The following is a 23,841-nucleotide window of genomic DNA, read 5'->3' as shown; positions in this document are numbered from 1 at the left end:
CACGGTTATAATGTTGGACGTACGGAATGCTTTTGAGTCCCTTATATGGGATTCTATTTTCTTAGCGACAGCGAGAAAGAGAATCAGCCCTGTCTTCGAAGGCAGGTGGCGGATGGATGGATCAAGGCCGAGACACTGGGCGGCAAGTTGAGGTTCCAGGTCTATGGACGATTGCCTCAGTGTTAAGTCCTGGGCCCCCTACTGTGGCTATTGGTGTATGACGGGGTATCCCATGCCCAGTAGATACTCATATGGTGGCATATGCCGACGACCTAGTCGTCCTGGTAAGTATTAAGACGGAGGCAGACATAGAGCAACATGGCTTTAACTAACATCAGGGAGTGGACGATTAATCATGGATTGGACTTAACCCAATCCATGATTAATGTGTATTTATTAATTTGACGGGAAGACGGCGTATTGGTAGGATAGACTTGAGGCTGGGCGATTATTCTTCAAAGACGGTATACAATATCTGAGAGTTAACATTGACAGATCCTGTAAGTTTACACAGCATATTCTTTACAGCTAGATCGGAGAAGACGTTAAAGTCTATGAACATGTGGCTTTCGACACAATTTGCCCCGCGGGCCTCTAAAAGAAAGTTAATAATGTCAACAGTCATGTCCGATGTGTTGTATGCTGCACCAGTGTGGGGTGCTACTATTGGTGTTAGACTGATTCGGCTTCAGAGTATACACCAACGTACATTATCGGCTGTAATATGCGGATACAGAAGAGTATCATATGACGTAGCCTGAATACTGGCATCGGTCTCACTTACTGACCTACAAGTGAAGGAACAGATGACGCGATATGAAGAAACGGAAAGGTGTGAAGCAGTGGCAGCTACGAGAGAGGCCTAGAAAGTAAAATGGGCGACGGTTAGCGGCTCTATCTGGACTAGACGTTTAATAACTGATGTAGATATGTGGATCATTAGGGGCCACGGTGAAATGAATTTTTTTATGACCCAAATGCTCTCAGTGCATGATGTTTTCGAGTACTACTTGCACAAGTCTGGAAGGTGAGATTACCCCTACTGCATGTATTGTAGCAATGTGGACACGGCAGAGCATACGATCTTTGAGTGCGATGAATAAGTCTTATGCGCAGGCAGGCAGATATTGACAGGCTTCATCCGGGCAGTCTGGTATCGTTTGTTTTGGCCTTAAATGAAAATTGGAGGGCGTTCGATTTATTCGCTACGACGGTGATACGTTCTAAAGACGCGGAGGGTCGACGACGGGGGTTTTTAGTGATAGGGAAGGGTGAATAGCTCTGGTCGTGAAGGCCGGCTTGCCGAGGTGTGCCAGTTCCGGTGATCGGATGGGGACTCCGGGGATCCTTAGGCTGGGGAAAAGTAAAATAAAAGACCCAGACCCGGCCGCTGGGTTGGTGGTCTGGGGGCGACTTGGTCAAGCCCGGTTCTCCCTGCCCGGTAGTTTGAGGCGTGAGGCACTGAAGTGTACAGACCGATACCCAGGAACAACGTAGTCGGGCTCGATTCACCCCTTCTCGGAGATTAGTGGTAGGGAAAAGCAGTGCATTGTATGACAATTTGATAAGAATTGACCGATTTAATAAAATTCTTGATGGCTTTAATACCTCTATCAGTATTTGTAATAACGTTAATCGATTTTTTCGCTCCAGTAAATACAATATAAAATAAACTTCCCTGCGATACTGAAATCAAAAAGGTGGAAAGATTTGTCACGTTATTCTCTCTACACAAAAAAAAAATATATTTCATGCTTCTAATAAACTAGATGAATTACTTTGAAATAATGCCGTCATTCTATGAAATTACGGAATTATGGAGTTAACCCAATCTCTTAGCTTTATATCATACTATAGTTAAATATACATAAAGAAAACTCACAGACTGTTAAATATTAATCGATTTAAATCATCGATATACAAAATTAAATTAACTTGAATTTATTACAGAAAAACGGAGGCAAGAAAAACTAGAATTAATAAAGCTGGTGATGAGACGGTCGGTCGTTATAGTGAGATAGAATAAAATAGAGTGAAAGAGGAGAAATCAGCTCTTCTCTCACTCAAAATCACTCTTTCTGTATTACTGAATAATGCATACCAATGTGACCGCTGTCACTTAAGTCCAGATTACGCCTGGTGATATCCATCCAAACAAACCTACGTCATCATTTAGGAGTTCAGTTCAATTCAGTCCTGACAACTAATCTCTTTTAACAATCAATACACCAGTGAATTTCAAAATTTCTAATGAAATAGATGAGAAAAAAATTTAAAAAAAAGAAGAAAATTAATCTACATTTTATGAATTGTAATATCCGATATAATTCCAGATATTGTTTACGGTTTATTCACAATTGAATATTTACAAAGAAGTTGTGTACGTTGATAGAATACTATTATTTAGAAAAAATTCCCAAAAATTTATATAAATATATTTAGAATTGACTAAAACAGCATTATATACAAAAAGAAACTTATATACTAAACTACCAGGAGTATCGGGTTTCATCTCAGTAGTGATCATATATTACTATCACTCGTAGAAACAGTAAATACTGTTCCCAGAATAAATTTATGACATCAAAATAAAAGTTTTGGAGCAAGAATACCTTAATCTCTCCTTTTAACCCTTATTAAATCTATTATTAAAGTAGAACGTAGAACCCCAGTTTTTAAAAAAGAACAGTTCAAATGTAATCAATAAAACGTTTTCTTTTTTATATGAAAGGAGCTGCCGACTAAAGACTATTAGCAAACCAGGGGTCACCCCAAGAAAATTTGGCATTATGGACACCAATGATTTCTTTTCTGAAGATATACTTTCCAAAAAATCGATTTGATCTTCAATATTTTATTTTTAATTAATTATTTAGATTGAATAACTTTGGGGGGGTAAGAATGCCTGAACCTACTCTTCATCTATATGATTTACATTTTTTCTGAAAGCGGATTAAAAAATCCCGAAATAAAACAAAAACATTAGAAATCGTGAAACCTGAGTTTTATTAATTTTTTAGGCTGGAGGGTTGTAGACTTGTACACGAAGAAAAATTGAAATTTTGGCACGATTACTTATAATCGTGCTAAATATAATATATATATATACTTATAATCGATAATAGATTATACAAACTAGTGTGTAATATTCATGAAAATGGGGAATTTCCATCAGACTTCAAAAAAAGTGTTATAGTTATGATACCAAAGAAAGCAGGGGCAGATAAATGTGAAGAATACAGAACAATTAGTTTAACTAGTCATGCATCAAAAATCTTAACTAGAATTTTATACAGAAGAATTGAGAGGAGAGTGGAAGAAGTGTTAGGAGAAGACCAATTTGGTTTCAGGAAAAGTATAGGGACAAGGGAAGCAATTTTAGGCCTCAGATTAATAGTAGAAGGAAGATTAAAGAAAAACAAACCAACATACTTGGCGTTTATAGACCTAGAAAAGGCATTCGATAACGTAGACTGGAATAAAATGTTCAGCATTTAAAAAAAATTAGGGTTCAAATACAGAGATAGAAGAACAATTGCTAACATGTACAGGAACCAAACAGCAACAGTAACAATTGAAGAACATAAGAAAGAAGCCGTAATAAGAAAGGGAGTCCGACAAGGATGTTCCCTATCTCCGTTACTTTTTAATCTTTACATGGAACTAGCAGTTAATGATGTTAAAGAACAATTTAGATTCGGAGTAACAGTACAAGGTGAAAAGATAAAGATGCTACGATTTGCTGATGATATAGTAATTCTAGGTAAAAAGGATTTAGAAGAAACAATGAACGGCATAGATGAAGTCCTACGCAAGAACTATCGCATGAAAATAAACAAGAACAAAACAAAAGTAATGAAATGTAGTAGAAATAACAAAGATGGACCGCTGAATGTGAAAATAGGAGGAGAAAAGATTATGGAGGTAGAAGAATTTTGTTATTTGGGAAGTAAAATTACTAAAGATGGACGAAGCAGGAGCGATATAAAATGCCGAATAGCACAAGCTAAACGAGCCTTCAGTAAGAAATATAATTTGTTTACATCAAAAATTAATTTAAATGTCAGGAAAAGATTTTTGAAAGTGTATGTTTGGAGTGTCGCTTTATATGGAAGTGAAACTTGGACAATCGGAGTATCTGAGAAGAAAAGATTAGAAGCTTTTGAAATGTGGTGCTATTGGAGAATGTTAAAAATCAGATGGGTGGATAAAGTGACAAATGAAGAGGTATTGCGGCAAATAGATGAAGAAAGAAGCATTTGGAAAAATATAGTTAAAAGAAGAGACAGACTTATAGGCCACATACTAAGGCATCCTGGAATAGTCGCTTTAATATTGGAAGGACAGGTAGAAGGGAAAAATTGTGTAGGCAGGCCACGTTTGGAGTATGTAAAACAAATTGTTGGGGATGTAGGATGTAGAGGGTATACTGAAATGAAACGACTAGCACTAGATAGGGAATCTTGGAGAGCTGCATCAAACCAGTCAAATGACTGAAGACAAAAAAAAAAATAATCGATAATTAATTTCTTTCTTACGGTAAAACACATTTGAAGTAAAACGATTTTTGAATGTTTTAGCTTCTATTAATTCAAAGTAAATCATCTCTTTGATGACTAGAAGGTGTGAACCTTATAGTCTTCTACATAACTTAAGTTTTTTGAAGGTAGAACGGATTTCGTAAAATCAAATTTCAAATTCTTCAATTTTTGAAAATTTAGGGGTTGAGTGTAATAGGCCTTATGTGGTAAGTGAGCTTGAATATGTATTTCTTCTGAATAGTATTTTTATTTTTCTCTGAAGAAAGAACGCGAAAAAACTTGAATACCCAGGATTTCAAAGTTCCAAAGTGGTGGATGAGTAATATGTTTCTCTCATAATTAGACTGTATCTTTTTTTTAAGTTTATTTTTTAGGTGTTATTAATATTATAATCAGGGGTACGAAAGGACTAAAATTCCGGTGATACTGGAGTTTACATTACTACCATAAACCCTTTGATACACGGAAGGAGTAGTTTTAAAACAGTGTATGAATTTTTCATTTAGGTTGTTAGTTTTTGAATTTGCCAAAGACAAAGGAGTAAAGACATATTAAAAAACAAAAAACCGAATGCATTACTTGGAGGTTTTTTTTTAGTAGTGTATATATTACAAATCTTACCATAATTTTTATAAGCGACCTGATTTGAGGCGAAATAATTTTCAAAAGATAGCACAGCCATTCTCAAAGATAAATTATTCTCATAGTTCTTATCAAGAACTATGAGGAATGACGTGGTTTCCGATGTTATCGGTACATATTATTAAGGGCTCAGCGCCTAATATTGTTAACGGTAACGGATGGTTATCAAGACAGTTTTGGAGATTGCAGGCGTGAAACCGATAGACTTAATTGCGTCTGAGAAGCAGCAATGATATGTTGCTAAGAAGTCTGGCGAGTTGATTTCGGATAGAATTCGAGAAATTGAACAACATGGCAATGCCTTGTGGAGGCCAAATGGAATGGGACAGAGGATGGGCGTTATACACATGATCTATTCCAATTGTTGTTGGATTGCGGGACTCCTCTAGGGTACACCCTAATAAATATGTGACGCTATTTCTATCCGGCCCTGGTACTTTTAGGGACAGACTGCATAAATTCGGCCTGGTAAATTCAGTGGTGTTCTGAGTGTGGACAATTAGATGACACCTTCCATGATTTTTATGAGTGCTCGAAGTTCGAGTTAATGCGTACGGAGACCATCCGTCGGCTTGATCTTATCGGGTCGGCGTTGGATATCCGTATAAACTAGAAACGTCAGGCCAGATTGCAACAGTGGAAAGTTTTATAGTGTATTTGGCAAAGGAGATGATTGTTAAGGGAATCTAGAGTCCTGCTTGGATTTCTCTTGTTTTCTGTTTTTGTTAATGTTTTGTTTTATTAATTATGTTTTTGTCCTTTGTTTTGTTTTGTTTCGTTATTACTGTGTTATTGTTCCGTGTAAGATTTTTACGTTTCGTGTTGTATGTTGAACTCACTTTTACTTTCTACGGGTAGGTAGTTCAGTTCCTTTGTTTCGTTAAGTCCTTTCAGTCTTACTTAAGACTCGGTGAGATGTGTTTTATTTTTAGTTCATTAAATAGTAGTACATCAATGAGAATGTCACTCGTGGTATTTACATCGTTGGCATTCTGGCCGAGGTGGATTGGGATATGTCAAAAGCCGAGGTTTCGAAGATGTCCTTTGGTAAAGCCCATAAGGGCTAGGAACAGAGGGGATGGCGGAGGATGGCTTTCCCTACGGTGTCAGGACGTAATCTTCCCAGAGATGAATATAATATTGAATATCAGGTTGCAAAGCCTACAGAAATTAAAGTGATATTAACCACTACAGTGGTTCATTCTGTTCATCCCTAATATCGGAAGTTATTGATGAAATAAAATTTTATGTACTTTTCGTTTAAAAAAAAAAGTGTATATATAATTTAATAGGCGTATAAGGAAGTCATAGTATCCACATCAGATTTTTAAATATTAACTATAAATATTTAAATGTAATTTTTAATAATATTAAGTTTTTTAACTAAATTACAAAATTAACTGGTTGTAGAATATAACAGTCAATTCGTATTAATAACCAGCGATCTTTGAAAATTTTTCTACTTAATCTGAGATAATTCAATTATATGCACCAAACATCTGCGTTCCAACTAAAAGTTTAAAATTTGATTCTTATTAGTTTTTTCATTTCATACTTTTTATAGTTAATTAATAAAAGACATATTGTATATACATAGTAAGTAAATACGTAAACAAAACTAATACCGTTTAGAATTTAGAAATAAAAAAAAGGAAATTAGTCAGAGTTTGTTTTACTAAGTAAGATTTGGAAATTTAATTAAAATCTGAAACTAAACAAGAAAGGTCTTCTGCAATAATTTCAAAAGTTAAAATTTTTATAAAAATTCAGTTTTTATCATTTTAGCGATGGGTGGTACTGAATCAAATAATACACGTATATTGGAATGGATAAGAAATTCTGTTTTCTTCTCATTAAAAGTTCTAAAATTAAATAATATGAGACAGTATTCTTTTCCACAATATTCATTCTTACAATTCGATTTCAGTTTTTTTAATACTTTTACTATAGTAAAATCAATGAGAGTCGAAATTTTTCATTCCAGGTCAAACTCAAATATAAATATTCGCGTAAAGAAAAACTATTAACAAACATTAAAAAATTTATTATTTATTCCTTTTATAGAGGATGAAAACCATCTCCATTCAGAAGCAACATTTATTTAAGAAGACGCGATAAAGAAAGGTTTTAAATCAATAGGTTGTAAGTAAAATTTAAGACATTTTAACAGATACCCTATTGCTGAAGGTAAAGATGTATTAATCTCTTACCTTTATGTCATGAATCTGTCGTAATAAAGCACAATTTAAAACAAAATCTAAGGTGTATACATTGAAAAAGTATAATGATTATTCTTATAATTATGATTATTTTTATAAAATATTAATTTTCTCAGAATTGTATTTGAATTAAAAAAAGACTTGCACAGTTCTGCGCAAGAAGATCAATTTTTGTTTCCAACGCCTTTACTATTTCGCACTCAAAAAAGCACTTATTTTCAGAGTACTACGCAATACATACGTGAGATTAACGAGTAGATTCTACACACGTTCATCAACATTAGACTTACTCACCGCTATGACACGTTGCATAAGCGCGTATGAAAACTAAACCAATACAAAGTCAACATATCTCAAATTTAGGTTACGTTGTCTGTTGTCAACCTTAAATAGAACGTAATTCAAGGGCTACTCAACCAATCATCAAAAATGTCCACATGCACATCTTCAAGTACATTACTATAACACATCTAAATTTCAGTGAAATTGATCTGGTGGCTTTAGAAATTTTCGAGCCACAAAATTTTATACATTAGTGGTATTTTTGTAAACATGTCTCAAAACGTAAAGAAAATTTATTTTCACCCCTCAATTCCACCATGCGACCGAAAAATCTCAAATTGAGGTTATGTTGTCTGTTTTCGACCTTAAATTGAACATAACTCAATCAAAAACATAACTCAAATTAAAGGAACAGACTCAATCAATCTTCATCAAATTTTTACATGCACAACTTCAGATTCACGATAGCACAGCTGAATTTCAATTAAATTGATCTAGTAATTTTGGAGATTTTCGAGCCACAAATATTATACATAGTCAATTATATATATATATATATATATATATATATATATATATATATATATAAATATGTGTGTATATAAAAAAGGAAATCACATTTTAAAGGAAGTGGTTACCACAAAATGTAAAGAAAATTCAATTTCACCCGCATTCCCACCACGCGACCGAAAGTAATATCATACTTTTCTTCGAAAAGTCGGTAAAAATAAAACCTTAAAAATTTATTTGATGATGTTACATTATGAGTGTGTGTAAAGTTTTTAACATTTGTTCTTTTCTTCTGTTATACAGATTACTACGACAAATTTGCAACTTAAAATCAAAATGTTTCTTATAAATTGAAATTAATAATAGACGTGAATAAAATCGAAACATACACAAACGCGCGCGTGTGTGCGTGTGTATCTCCTAAGCATTGTTAAAAAGTATTCTAAAAAAATATAAATACTTACTAATAATGAACAAGTTGACCTTGATATTTCGAGTAGGTGATTTTTTAAAGTCGACTCGACATCTATAGACACCTTTATCGCTTTCCTTTACATTTTGAAGCCGAAGAACGGCAGGAGTTTCTTTAACAAGGAATTCGGCGCGATCGTGAAGGCTACTTGGTTCTGCCCAGTGAGTTGGCGTTGATTTTCTCGTGTCGTATCTGTAAAAATAAAAACAAAAAAATACGTGTGTAATATTAACCGTATAACGAGAAGCAAGTTTTTTTTTTTATAAAACTGTAATCAGATCTTTTAAGATTACACGTAGATAGAAATCATTTGGTTTGTAAGAAGTTCTACCTGTAAATTAAATTAAATTAATATTTATTAATGCGGCTAATAACTGAACACTGTAACTGCAGTAAGGAAATACATTTGCTATTATAAATATTTGTGAATCAAGGCTTGTCGAATATGCAATGTTTAGTTTTCAGTTTTAAATACGATTCAAAATAAGCATGCCGATTTTGAATGTTGTTGAATGTGAATTGATAGAAATTTTCCGAAGTGTACAATTCTATTACAATAAAAAAAAAACAGTACCAAATAACTTTAAAAAAAAAACTCATATGTTTAGCTCGAAAGACAAGTTTAAATTCAGAGTTAAAATTAATATTAAATGAATGTCTTATTTATTTCACTTTTTAAATTATTTCAGTATTCTACGAAAACGTACAATCGTAAAATTGGTAGAGTAACTTTCCTTAATGAACTATACAGATTAGGCAAACAAACAGCTTTTAAAAAATTCAAATAATTAAAATAAGTTTTATTTAGTTTTAAATTGTATTTTTCTATTTTCATAAACAAATAATTTTAGAAAGTTTGTAATACAGAAGATTTTGATTTTAATGAAGAAAAACATTTTTAGACCAATATATTAATTTTCCCCTTCTGTATCTGTTTAATTAATTAATTTGTTTCATTATATAAGATGTAAAAGATAAATGATGAACTTTTTAACATGTATGTTCGTCCATTGCATTTTATAGATGTTTAGTCATAGTACCTAAAAAAAAAAGTTGAGGACAAAAGTTAAAAAGGATCTTGTAAAGGTTACGACTTTCTATTAAATTATGATGCTCGATAACAGAAACTTCAAACGCTCTAAATGGCCATCATTTTCATAGCTCGCTGGTTCACAGAGAACGTTTATACGAAGGGGAACTATTGGAGAATGAGGGATTCGTAAGTCCTGTGCATGAAGGGAAAATCACCTTGCATCCTTCCGGCCGTAAACTCCGTGCTCACTCGCCTGCCTGCTTTCCTGGTATAACGACAATGGCCAGTGATAGGAGTTTTGGAATCAAAAGCTATCCACTTCACATCCTTTCAAACCACTGCTATACAAAATGTGAGAGACACCGATATCATCCTAATCCAAAACACCGACCGACGGATACGCTTATACAAATACACATACACACACATATACACCCGCACCCATCAACTCATGCATTCACTGCTATATTTATGTATCCAAAACTTCTCCCAGCATACAATCACACGTACATAGAAGCTCACAAAAACAAAACATACACACAGACACAATCGAACTTCCCTAAAGTAATACACTATCTCTCCCTAAGTCAAATATATAAATTTACACAGAGGGAAAGAGTGAAAGAGAGAGAGACTGAAAGAGAACGATAGAAAAATGGATAGAAAGAAAGAAAGAAAGAAAGAAAATAAAAACCTTATTTATATAACGCGTTGCGCAATACAGAATGGATTTGTTTAACTACATAGAACAGCTGTTCATAAACTAAAGAATAAATTTAAAAAAATATATAACACAAGTTCCTCATTTTAATAATAATAATAATAATAACATATTTTTTATAAATTAATAGACGCATGACTACATAGAGGTATTTTATTCTGGTCATTATACTTCATTCCAGATTACAGTGTACAAAAATACCGGCAGTGAACTGCATAAATTTCCCAGTTATGCAGTTCAATTGATATAATTAAAAAATTTAATCTAATTAATTAGAAAAAAAAAATTGATATTTTTTTTTTTTTTAAAATTTGGGAGCTTTTCCCATCAGAGAAGGGATAGTAAGTGTTTTAATTACTTTTAAGAAAATACGTTTTGAGCATTAAAAATTTGAAATTACAAAAAAAAAGTTTTTTATCATTTTGGAAGCTCCCATACTCAACGGGAAAAAATTGGGTAAAATTGATTTTTAAGAAAATAATCCCTATCTGATGATGATAAATTTAAAAAATAACCTTTTAAAAAAGTTAAAAAAATAAAAAGATACAAGATACAACAATAATTCTAAAAAAACAAAGTTGTAATTTTTTAGGAAAGGGTATAAACCATGCCAAATTTTATTTTTTCAAGAAAGAGTAAGGGTATCAAAAAATTAATATTTTTACATTTTAAATGTAACAAGATGAATTTGAATTAGAAAAAAAAATTAAAAAGTTATTTTTTGTTACCACAGACCATTGGAGCGGGACAGGCAAAAACATTTTAAGGCGGTTTGAAGGTCTATTGATATTGAAAATATAAATGCAAAAACTCCCTTTGACTTCTTTTATGAAGAAAAATATTTAAAGTCATTTCTTGTGGCAGAGTGAATATTAAGTAAAAAGTTTCGGTAATTTGTGATTTTGGTAAAAAACTTCAACTTTATTAAGAAAAAAAATGTTTCTTAATGCTCCAATAAAGAAATTTTTGAACATTTTTCAGCCAAACCACCTCTCTCTTTTTCTAATTTTTTTCAAATATTTAATATATTTCTCCAGAAGGTAGTACCTGTCTTAAACCAAACTTCAAGATAATCGGTCAACGGGGTCCAGAGTTATAAGAAAAAAATTCCAAGCCGAGATACATACATGCAAAACTCCGTCTGACAAAAATAGCATTTTTGGACTTGGTAGCTTTGGAATAAAATATTTTTTTTAGCAGATTATCTACATTTTATTTAAACCTACGTTTTTGCAAAAATAAAAAAATAAATGTCGCCAAAAGGCACAAAAATTAAAAAAAATATCAAACTTTTTTTTTGACCGATTTATATACCTTCTCACAGCTGATACAGCTGCATGTATTTGCTATAGCTGGGAAAGTAAAAATAAGAGTAGATCTGTTAAACGTTTATGTCGTATAGTACAAAATTTTTAATTTTAGACTATTTTCATAATCATTAAGACTACCTTAAACTCGTATATTTATATTGACTGATTATATATTAGATAAAAAATTCAAATTTCATACTTTTTATTTGTTTTTAATTAGCTTTTACTGCAAAAATTATGTCTTAGAAAATTAACTTTTGCATTTTTTTTACCCTTATCGATTTACTAGTTAAGTTTTTTTTTTTATTATTTCATAAATATTAATAATAATAAACGGTCATTTACCCATGAACTAATTGTGTACAGTTTTTTTATTAAAAGAAAAAGGAAATCTTTTTTGTGATTTATAGATATTTTTAAGTTTTTTGGGTTAATTGAGTAAAAACACTAAAAAATTTAAAAAGGGAATTTAATGTATATAAGAAATAAATGCAACATTACTGTTGCTCTTATATCTTATAAATTAGTTCCACAAAATACTGCTTGCTTAAAAAATATGTGACTAACCGATTTGTAAGAAATATGTGCACAGAATAAAAAGATCTTGAAAGCCATCCTTTTAAGAGAAGTTTCCTAAAAAAAGGAGTTAATGCGGCCTCTCTGGCATATGTTTTTTTTTCCATACATGCCCTGGAAAGAAATAACGATATTCTACCCTCAGAACAGTTTACATTGACATTATTTATTGTGTTGAAGCAATGTGTTTCATTCCTCTTTGGATAATTATTGAAATTATTTATACCACAAATTAGACTTTAATGTTTAAAAAAATATTAATACAGTCATCAATTTGTTGTTAAGACATTTTATCTGGTTATTTTTTATAGATTTCTTCAAAATTAGCTTGACTTCTTTTAAATCATCAATATAACCATAAGAAGAAATCACGCTTTAACTGCATAAATTACGTGGCTTACAAAAAATAGCTAACTATAACGAAACCAAAGAACTTAACGGAAACGAACAATTAATTTTAATAAAATTTTTAAAAAATCGTGAGAATTTACCTCATTCATTTAATTGTATGTTTTGCAATTGAAATTATAGTAGGATCTAAACAAAAACCGAGCAGTTTAATGCTATAGTATTATTTTCAACAAACTTTTTTCAGGGAAAAAAATAATTTTTTCATTTTTTCTGATTCACTGTATTTTATTAAAAATCTGTTATAAAAATAATCAAATACTTCAATTTAGCACCGTAATTTAAACCGTAAGATTTACGTAGCATCACAATTTAGGATCAAGTACAACAGCGTATATAATTGAATTCTATTGTTTGAAATAATTTAAATAAAAGAAAAGGTCCTCAAATGGATCTCTTGGTAATTTAACATATAACGTGTAACCAAAGACAGAACTGGTTATTGGTAAAAAATCCTGTTCCAACGTTATCAGAATACGGAAACTTATGAATAGCCAAATTGGCTCAGAAATAATGAAATACGTTAGTTAAAAATTGTATTATTAAAATCTACTGCTGTTTGGTACATTTTTCATATTTCTTTATATTTTTTAAACAGTTTAACGCTGCATTAAAAAAAAATGCTCTTTGCAAGTGAATTAAAACTAAAAAAAAAGCAAACGGATACCTTGAGAATAGTAACAATTTTTTTACAACCTGATTAATTGTTACAGCACAGGTTGATTAATTGTTGGCATTCTATTTACTCTTTATATCAGACTATTCCAGGCAAATCATTTTTGTCAAGAAATAGCCTGTTGTTATAATGTGGTTTACCTAAAAATTAGCGAATAACAGATATGAATTTAATCTTTATTACAAAATTAGCGGTTCTTTCTATTTTTCTACAGTATAAGCCCTATTAATTGACGTTTAGGGTGTTCAAAAATATTCGTAGGCACATCCACTATGTATAATTATGATTTATGAAGTTTATTTAATTATTATTAGTAATCAATCTTATGTTCACCAAATATTAAGGTCATATAAGTAACACAATTTTCAAACAAAACATTTTTAATTAGTATTCTTTAATAAAATATAAGTAAATTCGTATATATACCCATTTTTCCACCCTAAAAACAGTAATTTTAATACATAGGTTCCGGTGTTTTCATCTTTGACTCTTTTTTTTTTTTTAATTCATTCAAGAAACTTATAAATATTTAATTTTGAGTATCCACTGGAGAAGTTTTTTAAGAGCTTATATTAGGCTGGAGTAAAAGTGAACATTTTCCTTTGGATGAAATTATCATATTTTCACTTTGATCATTTTTAAATTAATTTACCAGAACAGAAGGTAGTAATGGTGTTTGTCAGACTACAGTAGCTGCTGCGTGCGGTTTAGCCAAGTTTTAACTATTAACTGGGAAATAATTACGTGTAAATTTAATGTAGATTAAATGCGTAGAAATTATACGAACTTAACGTTTTCAATAACATTCATGTATAATGTCACTTACATGTAGAAGTGTCTATAAATGATAAAATAATACTGATTATGTTACACACATAATAAAAAAAAGGGATGATAATAATTGGAAAAATCAAAATACAAGTTATATTTAATTTAAGGTAGACTAAAAAAGTAAAAGTTATGGATCATGAAAAAAATAAGCAACAGGAAAAATTTTATGAAGGAACACAAACTGGAATATAATAAATAAAAAATGATTATTTAAAAAAATTTAAGTGAACGTAGAATGATGACATTTTAATTCATAGATCAGGTTGGGTAAATTTTACAATCCAATAGTACTTTCAGTAATTAATTCTTTAAATATTTTTTTAACATCTGATTTTTTTAAGTTAATTTCCACCCTACCATTCAAAATACACACTTTTCAAAAATGTCAATATACATATTCTTTTATCATCAAGGAACCAATTTTTATTAATTCTAGTGAGGATTCATTTAAAGATACAATTATAATTCACGTTTGTACAACATTTAATTTTATATACATTTATTATAAATTTGTTGGAGATTTTGCTTCGAGGAACTGTATAACTTTTTTTTTTTTTTTTAGGAAAGTATATATCTACTGTAACAAGGCGGAAGTATGGTAATCATGTCAAGGAAAAAACCCTTCCTTTCATATTTTTGTTTGGCGTAATAAGTAGAATAGCTTGGGAATGGTTGGACAAAAAAACTTATACATTTGATATGGTAACTGGTATGTATATATAGGCTAATTATACTATAAATTTTGCAGTTGAGGTTTCAAAAGGCTGCAGAGAGAGAGGTTGTTCGGGAATCATATCTTAAGCTGGGGTAGACTTAAATCAAATATTACTCATAGAAGTTTTGAGATCTTTTAAAAAGACGAAAACTTTGTCATATAAAATTATTCCCAAAACGATTATTAAATCTAAAATAACTATTTTAGATAAAATCTTAAACTTATTTCAGATTCGTTGTTTTTCGTTCAAATATGGTTCTCATATTATATTGTATGTACAATATTCGTTTAGGTATAATATTTTTGTAATAATGCATGTTGATAACCAAGGATTAATTGAACCTGAAACTTTTATAAAACAAATTTTAAAACGGTACGGAAAGTATACGAGATGAGGTTGAAATATTTCTATGAAAAAATTGGATGGAAATATTTGTTTCTGATGATACATCATAATGGAAATAAAAATATATTTTATTCTAATTTATTCAAACTATGATGTAAGGAAGATTAATAAAACAAAATGATTAATTTCCTTAAAAGGAGTAATAAGTTTATCTGATCAAATCTTCATGCCTAATTTTTTTAAAAAAAATTTCTAAAAAAAAAATTTAATGAAGTTCAAGGCAGGAAAGTGGAAAAACAGTCATTTTTCTGGAATTAATAAATATTTTGATATTAAGTGTAAAGATAATAGTAAATAGACTTGTAACATACACTCATAAATGTATAATTTACAAATGCAACTTAGCCAAATTTGAAACTAAAACAAGAAATTTTATGATAAAATTATTTTGTTTGGTAATTGTAATTTAATTTTTACAAATGATTATTTTTAATTAATAAATTTTCTTTATAAATAATTCATTACAGATTACCAGACGAAGAATTATGTGTGAGTATAATATTTGAAATTATATTTCACACACATAATATAGAAAAACAACACACAAGCAAGAAAAAGTGCCAAGCCTAACTAGATTTTAAAATTTAGAAACTGGAAGAAAGAAAAAAATGTTTATACGCCGCCACGAGGTGGATGGGCTCTGCTATTTTACGAACTGGTATTGTTATTTATTTTTTACAGCTTTTTTCTATGTATCGAAAATACTTCTCAATAAATAAATTTTTTCAATATGAAGATTCAAATTTACATTAAAAAAAAGCAAAAATAAACAATAACTGTAAATGAAATGGGAGAGTCTACCGACTTAAGAAGAGGAAGGTAACTCATCTTTTCCTTTTATCCGAAGTTTCTATATTTTAAAAATAGAACAATTATGGAGAAGAACTGATTTTAAGGCAAATGCATTTTTATTCACAATAAAGTATTGTATTGTATTACAATACAACACAATAATTTTATTTATCGTATTTTTTTACAACCGGGAAATCATGCATGCGTAGTCCAACCTTCTTTCTTTTCCTAAATTCTTTCTTTAATTTTTTCCTCCTTTCTTCGGCCCATCCATTGGGTTTCCTTTACTGTTTCTCTAGAAATTTAGATACATCCAATAGTTTGCTGATGAAAATAGTTTCTTTAGAAATATTTAATTTTTTTATTTTTCAGTTTGTTTTGATTTCGTTTTTTAAAAAAAGTTAAATATTTGTTTTGTTAATCTAGTTTCATCAATTCTATTAGATGACCACATAAAATTTGAGTCTTTTTTTTCTATAGTTACGATCTATTTTTTTTTTAACATTTTGGTAAATTTCTCCTGATTTTCGTAATTTATAAATACTATCTTTGAGTTTTTGACCATTGATTTCTCTTAAAATTTTTTTTCCAAATATTTAACACTTGCAGACCAGGAAATGCTTCGCTATTGCTATTTTTGAATGTATATATAAAAATAAAAGTATTCATCTGCTCCAGAATAGAAATCCCAAATTTAAACACAATATATGGAGTAATAAAATATAGTCTCTCACTTTAAGTACCTTGGAGAATTTTATGCTGAACAACTCTGAGAAACCAAGTCAATTGGACCGACTGGAGAAGATCAGGAAAGTTCTAGATTTAATGCAAAATTTCTACAACAAGAAATCCTTCACGCGCCAAACGAAAATCCGGCATTACAACACAGTTATTAAACCCACAGCATTATATACCAGTGAAACATTGACCTTAAATAGGAAAACCGAAATAGAAGAAATAAAGAAACAGGAAAGGAAGATTATGAGGAAAATATTGGGACCGAGACAAACTGAAGAAGGATACAGATTACAACCGAAAGAAATTGTTGAAACACTCTAATATCGAAACTGACATAAGGAAAAGACGAATGAAATTCTTCGGACACATTTGCAGGCTGCCGGAAAACCGACTACGCATACCGACTACAAACAAGGCATACAGAAATAAAATAGATAAATGGGAAGTTAAACCAGAAGCTTCGAAGCCTAAACAACATCATCCGAAATGGTCTGAAGAACGGAAGAAGGCCTTTTCTGAAAGAATGAAAGAATTTTGGAAGGAAAAGAAGAATGCCAAGCGAAAGAAATATGAATCGTGGAATGCTTAACGTCTTCCATTGGGAAGTTCTCGACTTATAGTAATAATAAATATATATATATATATATATATATATATATATAGATTAAATGAAGACAATTGAAAGTTTGATAAAAAATTAACAAAATGAAAATTACGGAACTTCACAAAATTTAACCTTTCCCTTTTCCCATTTCATCACCCTCATTTCCCCCTTTCTCTTTCCCCAGTTTCCCCTTTCACCCCTTATCACATTTATCTTTCCCTTATTTCAATTTCTCTGTCCTCTTTTCCCATTTCCCTTTTCCCCCTCTTTCCCCTTTCAATTTCCTTTTCCCCTTCTTCCCTTTTACCTTTTCGATTTTTCCCTATCTCCCTTTTTCCCCGCGCGTAAATCAATCCAGTAGTTTTTTAGTCTATAGCGGACACACGTATCATTGAAAATGGAATTCTAAAATATTTAATATAGCGTGTGCTGCTTTTACGTCCAACAGATAGCGCTGTTTTTAAAAAAACAAACATGTTTTTACTTGTCACAGGTGTAACATTTTTGGTATATAAGTAGTAGATATATAAAAACACGCGCGTATTCGAATGCAACGTTGTGTCAAAATTTCAAAGCAATCGGTAAAGAACTTTCTGAGATTTAAGATTTTGAACAAATGAACATTTACATTTTTATTTTATAGATTTTAATAAATGGAAATAATTTTTTTCTAAACTTTAAAAAAAATTTATTTTTGTGAAAGGCATATCAAATTTATAATATAAAGCACAACAAAACTATTAAATAAAAACAAGATGGCGTTATAATAAAACAAACATTCAATAATATTGCATTACGGATATAATTTTGAAATGGAAAAAGATATCACATTGAAAGTAATTATTACACTGAAAAGATATATAAGATTTAAGAGTTATGAAACTCTCAATAGAAAAGATCCCTGTACCATTTTCTTTTCAATCTTTTAATACAATTTGCTGGATTTATCTCACATCTCACCAGTTATTTATGTGAATAGGTAATTTGGAGTATTTCTTTTACAATGTCTTATGTGAAAGGAAATTTTAGATAAAGTATATTAGATAGTATAGTTATATTAAAGAAGATAACTGGTCGTTATAGATGAAATTTTAACCAGAAAGGTTGAGATGGATTTAAAGTTTTTATTATTTTTCTTCTTTTATAGCTCAACCAAAAGTAATGTTATAAAAAAATAAAATAGATGTTAAAAAAAATTAAAAGATATTGTAAAGGTCCAAAAGAGTTTTAAAAAAATATTTTGTAGAGCAAAACCTTGTGTTGGGTGAATAAGTTATGAGTAAAAGCTGTAAAATTTCTTCATGCTTGAGTTCAAGAAAATACAGAATTATTAAAATTTAAATGCAGTAGTACTTTAAAAATGTACTATTCAAATGTAGTACCTTATCTGACCATCGAAGATTAAGAAAAGCCTGATTTTCTAACAAATAAATGAATAAGAGAAATTTAAGTGAATCCTAAACAATCATTTCAAATATGTATAAATATACTTTTAATATATATTTATTCAAAAAAATTGTGTTAGGAGTAATGCAAGTAGATCGTCCAGCGAAAAATTTCTCAATATATTTAGTAGTTTTATTAACCAATAATAATTTGAATATAATTACAATAAAGCAAAACTTAAAAAACTTTTTTATTTTAGAAGGTGAAATATTTTTTTTTCTAAAAATATAGTGCTAACCTTGTTTGCTAGGCATTTCAGATTTAATGATTCGGATGAGATATAAATTCTTTTAATTACGTTTTCACTAGACAGAATACATTTATCACAGGACTAAAAAACAGCACTGCCTTTTAAAATATATATATATATTTTTTAATTTACATACACATTATGTAATGTGCATACACATTATGATATGGACAAAGAAGAAAGGCTAAAGTTAGTTTAAAAAAAAAAAAAAATGGAAAATTTATATATAAAATAAAATTCAAAAGTTTCATTTTACAGAAACAATAATATTCTTTCGATGATATTTTAAATAATATTTATTAATACTTACAGATGAGCCTGTATCTTTTGTATATATCTCAAATGAAAGGGAAATAGGTAGTTAAATATTTATCAAATAGCCCTTTTAAAATTATAATTTTATTGCATACCAAATACATTTATTTTTTTATCATTGGTAAACAAGATTACTCTCTAAAAAACTGTTTATAAAAAATTTTGCGTAAAATCTCATGAAATTTATTTATTTTAATAAAATACTCCAAAGGTACAGCTGAGAACAATGGTTTTAAACTCAACCTTAGTTCAACGACAGTATACAAAAAAAAAAATCAGAAAAAAGTTTAACAAACGCAGTTTAAACAATCTTACTTCAAAACAATTGTGGAGAAATACTGCATATAGTTCTCCTTATAGCGCAAGGTAAAGAATATTTTATAGAATCAGAACTTTAACATTACCGAAGTTACGTCTAACAAATTGGCTTCTGTCCTAAGAAATGCTTAAAAGAAAGATAAAACTAAACTCGCAGAAATAACAGATATCTATGAAATTGATATTAAAAAATAATAATTGCAACTTAGGATATGTAGGGCTGATTAAAAGAAATACTGAATCCAAAATAATATAATACCGTAGAAGACCCTAGAAATCGACAGTATCCTAATATTATCTAAAAACTAGTCAAAAAAGGATATTTGTTTAGAAAAATGTTCTTTTTTTTAAATTTACAGAATTCAAAAAATGTTGTAAGTTATTTTATCAGTAATGATAAAGAATTTTCATTCTTTATCATTTTTTCTATCATTCATTTTTCATTCATTAAACAACGATACGGAATCAATATCTAAGTTAAAAGTTGAAATTCATTGTGAAAGATTTTAAACCGAAGAATATTAAACTGTTCCCCTTCCTTAAAATTACTTTCATACTTTTAGGTTCATGTTATCTTCATTTTTTTTTTTTGAGATTTTACGTACCCAACCTGTAACTGATTGTATCCAATTTTATTTTCTATTCTTCTAAAATAAGATTGTTTTGGTGCGTTTGTTAAATTTTTTTCAGCTTCTTTTCTGTATGCTATCACTGAACTCAGTAAGTTGAGTTCAAAACTACTGAACTAAGTTGTACCTTTAGAAAACTTTATTAAAATAAATAAATTTCGTAAGATTATAGGTAAATTCTTTCGTAATAGTTTTCATAGCGTAATCTTGTTTTTCCAGTGATACAAACATTAATAAATTCGGTACTCTCGACTTATTAAGAAGCACGTAATAACCGTAGTGGAAATTTGGGTTGGAATATTAAATGGCTTGGATGTTTGTAAATTAAATTTATTCTTTCTATTGGGATTAAATACGACATTAAATTGGGACTGAATACCTAAAAAAACAAAAGTCTTTTGTATTTATTTATTTTATATTCTTATTCTAACGTCCAGTTAAAATTATTTGTTTGATAGTATTTAGTACTGTTAATTTGTCAATAATATTAAATATTTACAATTTCTTTTTTTTTTTTAATTTTCTGGCATAGCTGTTGAATCATGCTGGAAGAAGGAAATTATATTTATCAGTCAAAAAACAGAGTATGGGTTATATTACAATTCTCGTTGTATCATGACTCAAGGATTCCAAAAAAATTTAAAAAAAAAAGAGGTGATAGTGTTCCTATGTATGTGTGTATTGGAGTGTTTGGATCTTAATACATTTTGATGGGAAAAACTGATTTTGATGAAATTATGAACATAAATTTGTGTATATTGTGGAAATTGGCTTGTAAAACTTTGGGTCAATGTCTCCAGCAGGCGGGGGTAGATAGTTTTTTGGAGATCAATCTTCTCAAAAATTTGTAATACACTACACCTACACTACACCTTTTTATATTAAGCTCAGTACATGTATACATGACTTATCTTGCCATTTAAAAAATAACTGCCATTAAATTCTCTTCCCCAAAAATCGAAAAATCTATCTTTACTTATTGCATATTTTTTAACCGAATTCTTTTATGTATTTCTAAGCTAGGTAATATCGCATGCAATTGGCCCAAAAAATAATTTAGGGGCAATATTGGGGGGAACCGACCAAAATTATAGATCTTTTTAATTTGTAAAACATTTTTTAGTTTATTTATTTTTATAATTATAATTAACTTTCTATAATAATATTACAAGAAAATTTCATCCCTAACAAATAAATTTTAGCTTATTATTTTTTCACTGTAATAAATAATCAATGATAGGAAAGTGTAACAACTTTGTTGTTGGTTTTTTCCTTTCTGATAATGAAAGCTTAACAATGGAAATGACCATGTAGATTTAAAGTTTATACAAAATGTTTTGCAAATGGTTTTTAGAGCACATTGTTGTTTTTCAATTTATTTGAATAACTATTTATTTCACGCGGTTGCATAGCAATTTTTTATAAAATTTATTTTTATGTGTTAATATCCATTTATATATAACTTACAATGTGTGTTAATAAATAATTTTTTGTTTATACGAGTAATTTTGTGGACTGCTATATTGCTTTCATTAATGTTTATTCATGTTTTCCCTTGATTCTTCCGCGAAAATACTAAGAAGTACGTCTTTGTTAGATATTAAACATCAAACCTAAAATTACTGACATGATTTTTTTGTTTTAATATTTTTTATTTATAGTTGTATCAATAATTAAAGTTACCAGTGACCGGAGTGTTATAGTAAATGTACTGGAAAACGTGTAGTCTTGAAAAAATTCAGGCCGATCAATCCTGAAACTTGTGGTTAATTGAACCCCAACAAACAAAGAGCACCGATATCCACTATCTTGTATTCAAATCCGAATAAAATTAACTATTATTATTAGGATTTGAACCTAAGGACCCTCGACTTCGAAGTTAGCTGATTACGATAATGAATTTTATCACTAGACCAACCGGATGGGTTGATTTATTTATTGCACAATTACGTTATGACATAGATTATACGATCCTAGAGACGAATAATAAAATGGTTGTTTATATTTTTAAATGGTCATTTATATTTTTAATTTTTATTTCCAACGTAATATATATTTTCAAGATTTTTACAAGTTTAAAAATGTTAAACTACGGTTTCATATTCTTTATCAATAATTAAAATATACATTAATATAAAAAACCATTCAAATTATATGCTCAAATTAAATGCTTTTATTACTCAAAAAATTACTGCTGAAATTATATGGATTGACTAGTTGTTGTTTGGACAAACTGAAAATAAACTAACTCCGCAATTCCAGCATTATATAGGTAAACAAAACAATACTTAAAAGTAAGGCTGAGTGAAATGAAATGTCATATTTTATTCATTTATTCAGTTTATGTTATCTTTTTAACATTTTGTTAGCCGATGTTTTCAGTATGAAATTTTCATTGATGTTCAAAAAGTTTTCTTAAACTAGAGAATTTAATTTTCACTTGTTACATTACCGAGCAGCCTAAATTATTCCTACTGTGTGTGGTTATGAATATTTTTCGAAATGGAAATTAACGACTTAGCTCAACTTAAGTAGTTTATATTCGCTCTGTATATATTAGTAAAACAGTGTTCGTAAACAACTAAAGCAAAATGTTAAACGTTAATGGTGGAACGATTCCAATGTTAAATTCTTAATTAAAAAAAAGAGCGTTAAAAAAGGATACCTCGCATCTATTAAAACCAACACAGATTTTTCAAAAAAGCAAAAAAACTCAACTAAATAATGTTCAACAAACATTAAATAAAGCTTCATCTCCATTTTACCAACTTTAACACCAGACTTTACGAGGCTTTAGAACAGTTAAAAGAGGGATTTAACACACAAATATATCACAAATACAACATCGCATCCTACACAATAATAACATTACTACACGGGTTCCCTTTTAAACATTTTATTATTATGAAACCACAACAGTTATTATCACAGAAATCAACATGTTTATCCCACTACCATTAACATTATAGTTTTCTTGTTTGTATAGATAATTTTATTTCAAAGTTATTATTTATGTAAAAATAGTTATAATGTATTAAAAGCACATGCACACTCAAATAAACAAACAAGCTTAATAACACTTATAATAAAATAATAATTTTTTTAAAATATTTTGTTTATAATAGTTGCATCAATAATTAAATTCATTAGCGACTTATCATTGTAATGTAACTGTACCGGTAAATATGTAGTCTTGAACAAAGTAAGGCTGACCATTCCTGAGACGTGTGGTTAATTGAAACCTAACCACCAAAGAACACCGGTATCCATGATCTAGTATTCAAATTCAAATAAAAGCAAGTACCTTTATTAGGATATGAACCTGAGAATTTCGAATTATTTTATTTTTATTTTCGAATTACCTTGATTAATGCACGTTGAGTTAAAAAAAAAAAAAAATAAAAAAT

General features: G+C 29.5%; 1 protein-coding gene across 1 annotated transcript in view; it reads right to left on the bottom strand.

Annotated features, from left to right (window-relative positions):
* Window positions 1-23,841, bottom strand: part of LOC142325690 (nephrin-like) — a 575,430-nt gene that overhangs the window by 410,831 nt on the left and 140,758 nt on the right. The window contains exon 3 of the mRNA XM_075367722.1: window positions 8,659-8,858. Within this exon, the coding sequence (XP_075223837.1) occupies window positions 8,659-8,858 (200 nt within the window). The remainder of the gene's footprint in view (window positions 1-8,658; window positions 8,859-23,841) is intronic.

This window comes from Lycorma delicatula, chromosome 5, assembly GCF_047948215.1.
Source record: "Lycorma delicatula isolate Av1 chromosome 5, ASM4794821v1, whole genome shotgun sequence".
NCBI classification, from domain to species: domain Eukaryota; kingdom Metazoa; phylum Arthropoda; class Insecta; order Hemiptera; family Fulgoridae; genus Lycorma; species Lycorma delicatula.
Note: the sequence above shows the minus strand (reverse complement) of the source record. Positions and strands in the feature narration are given on the sequence as shown.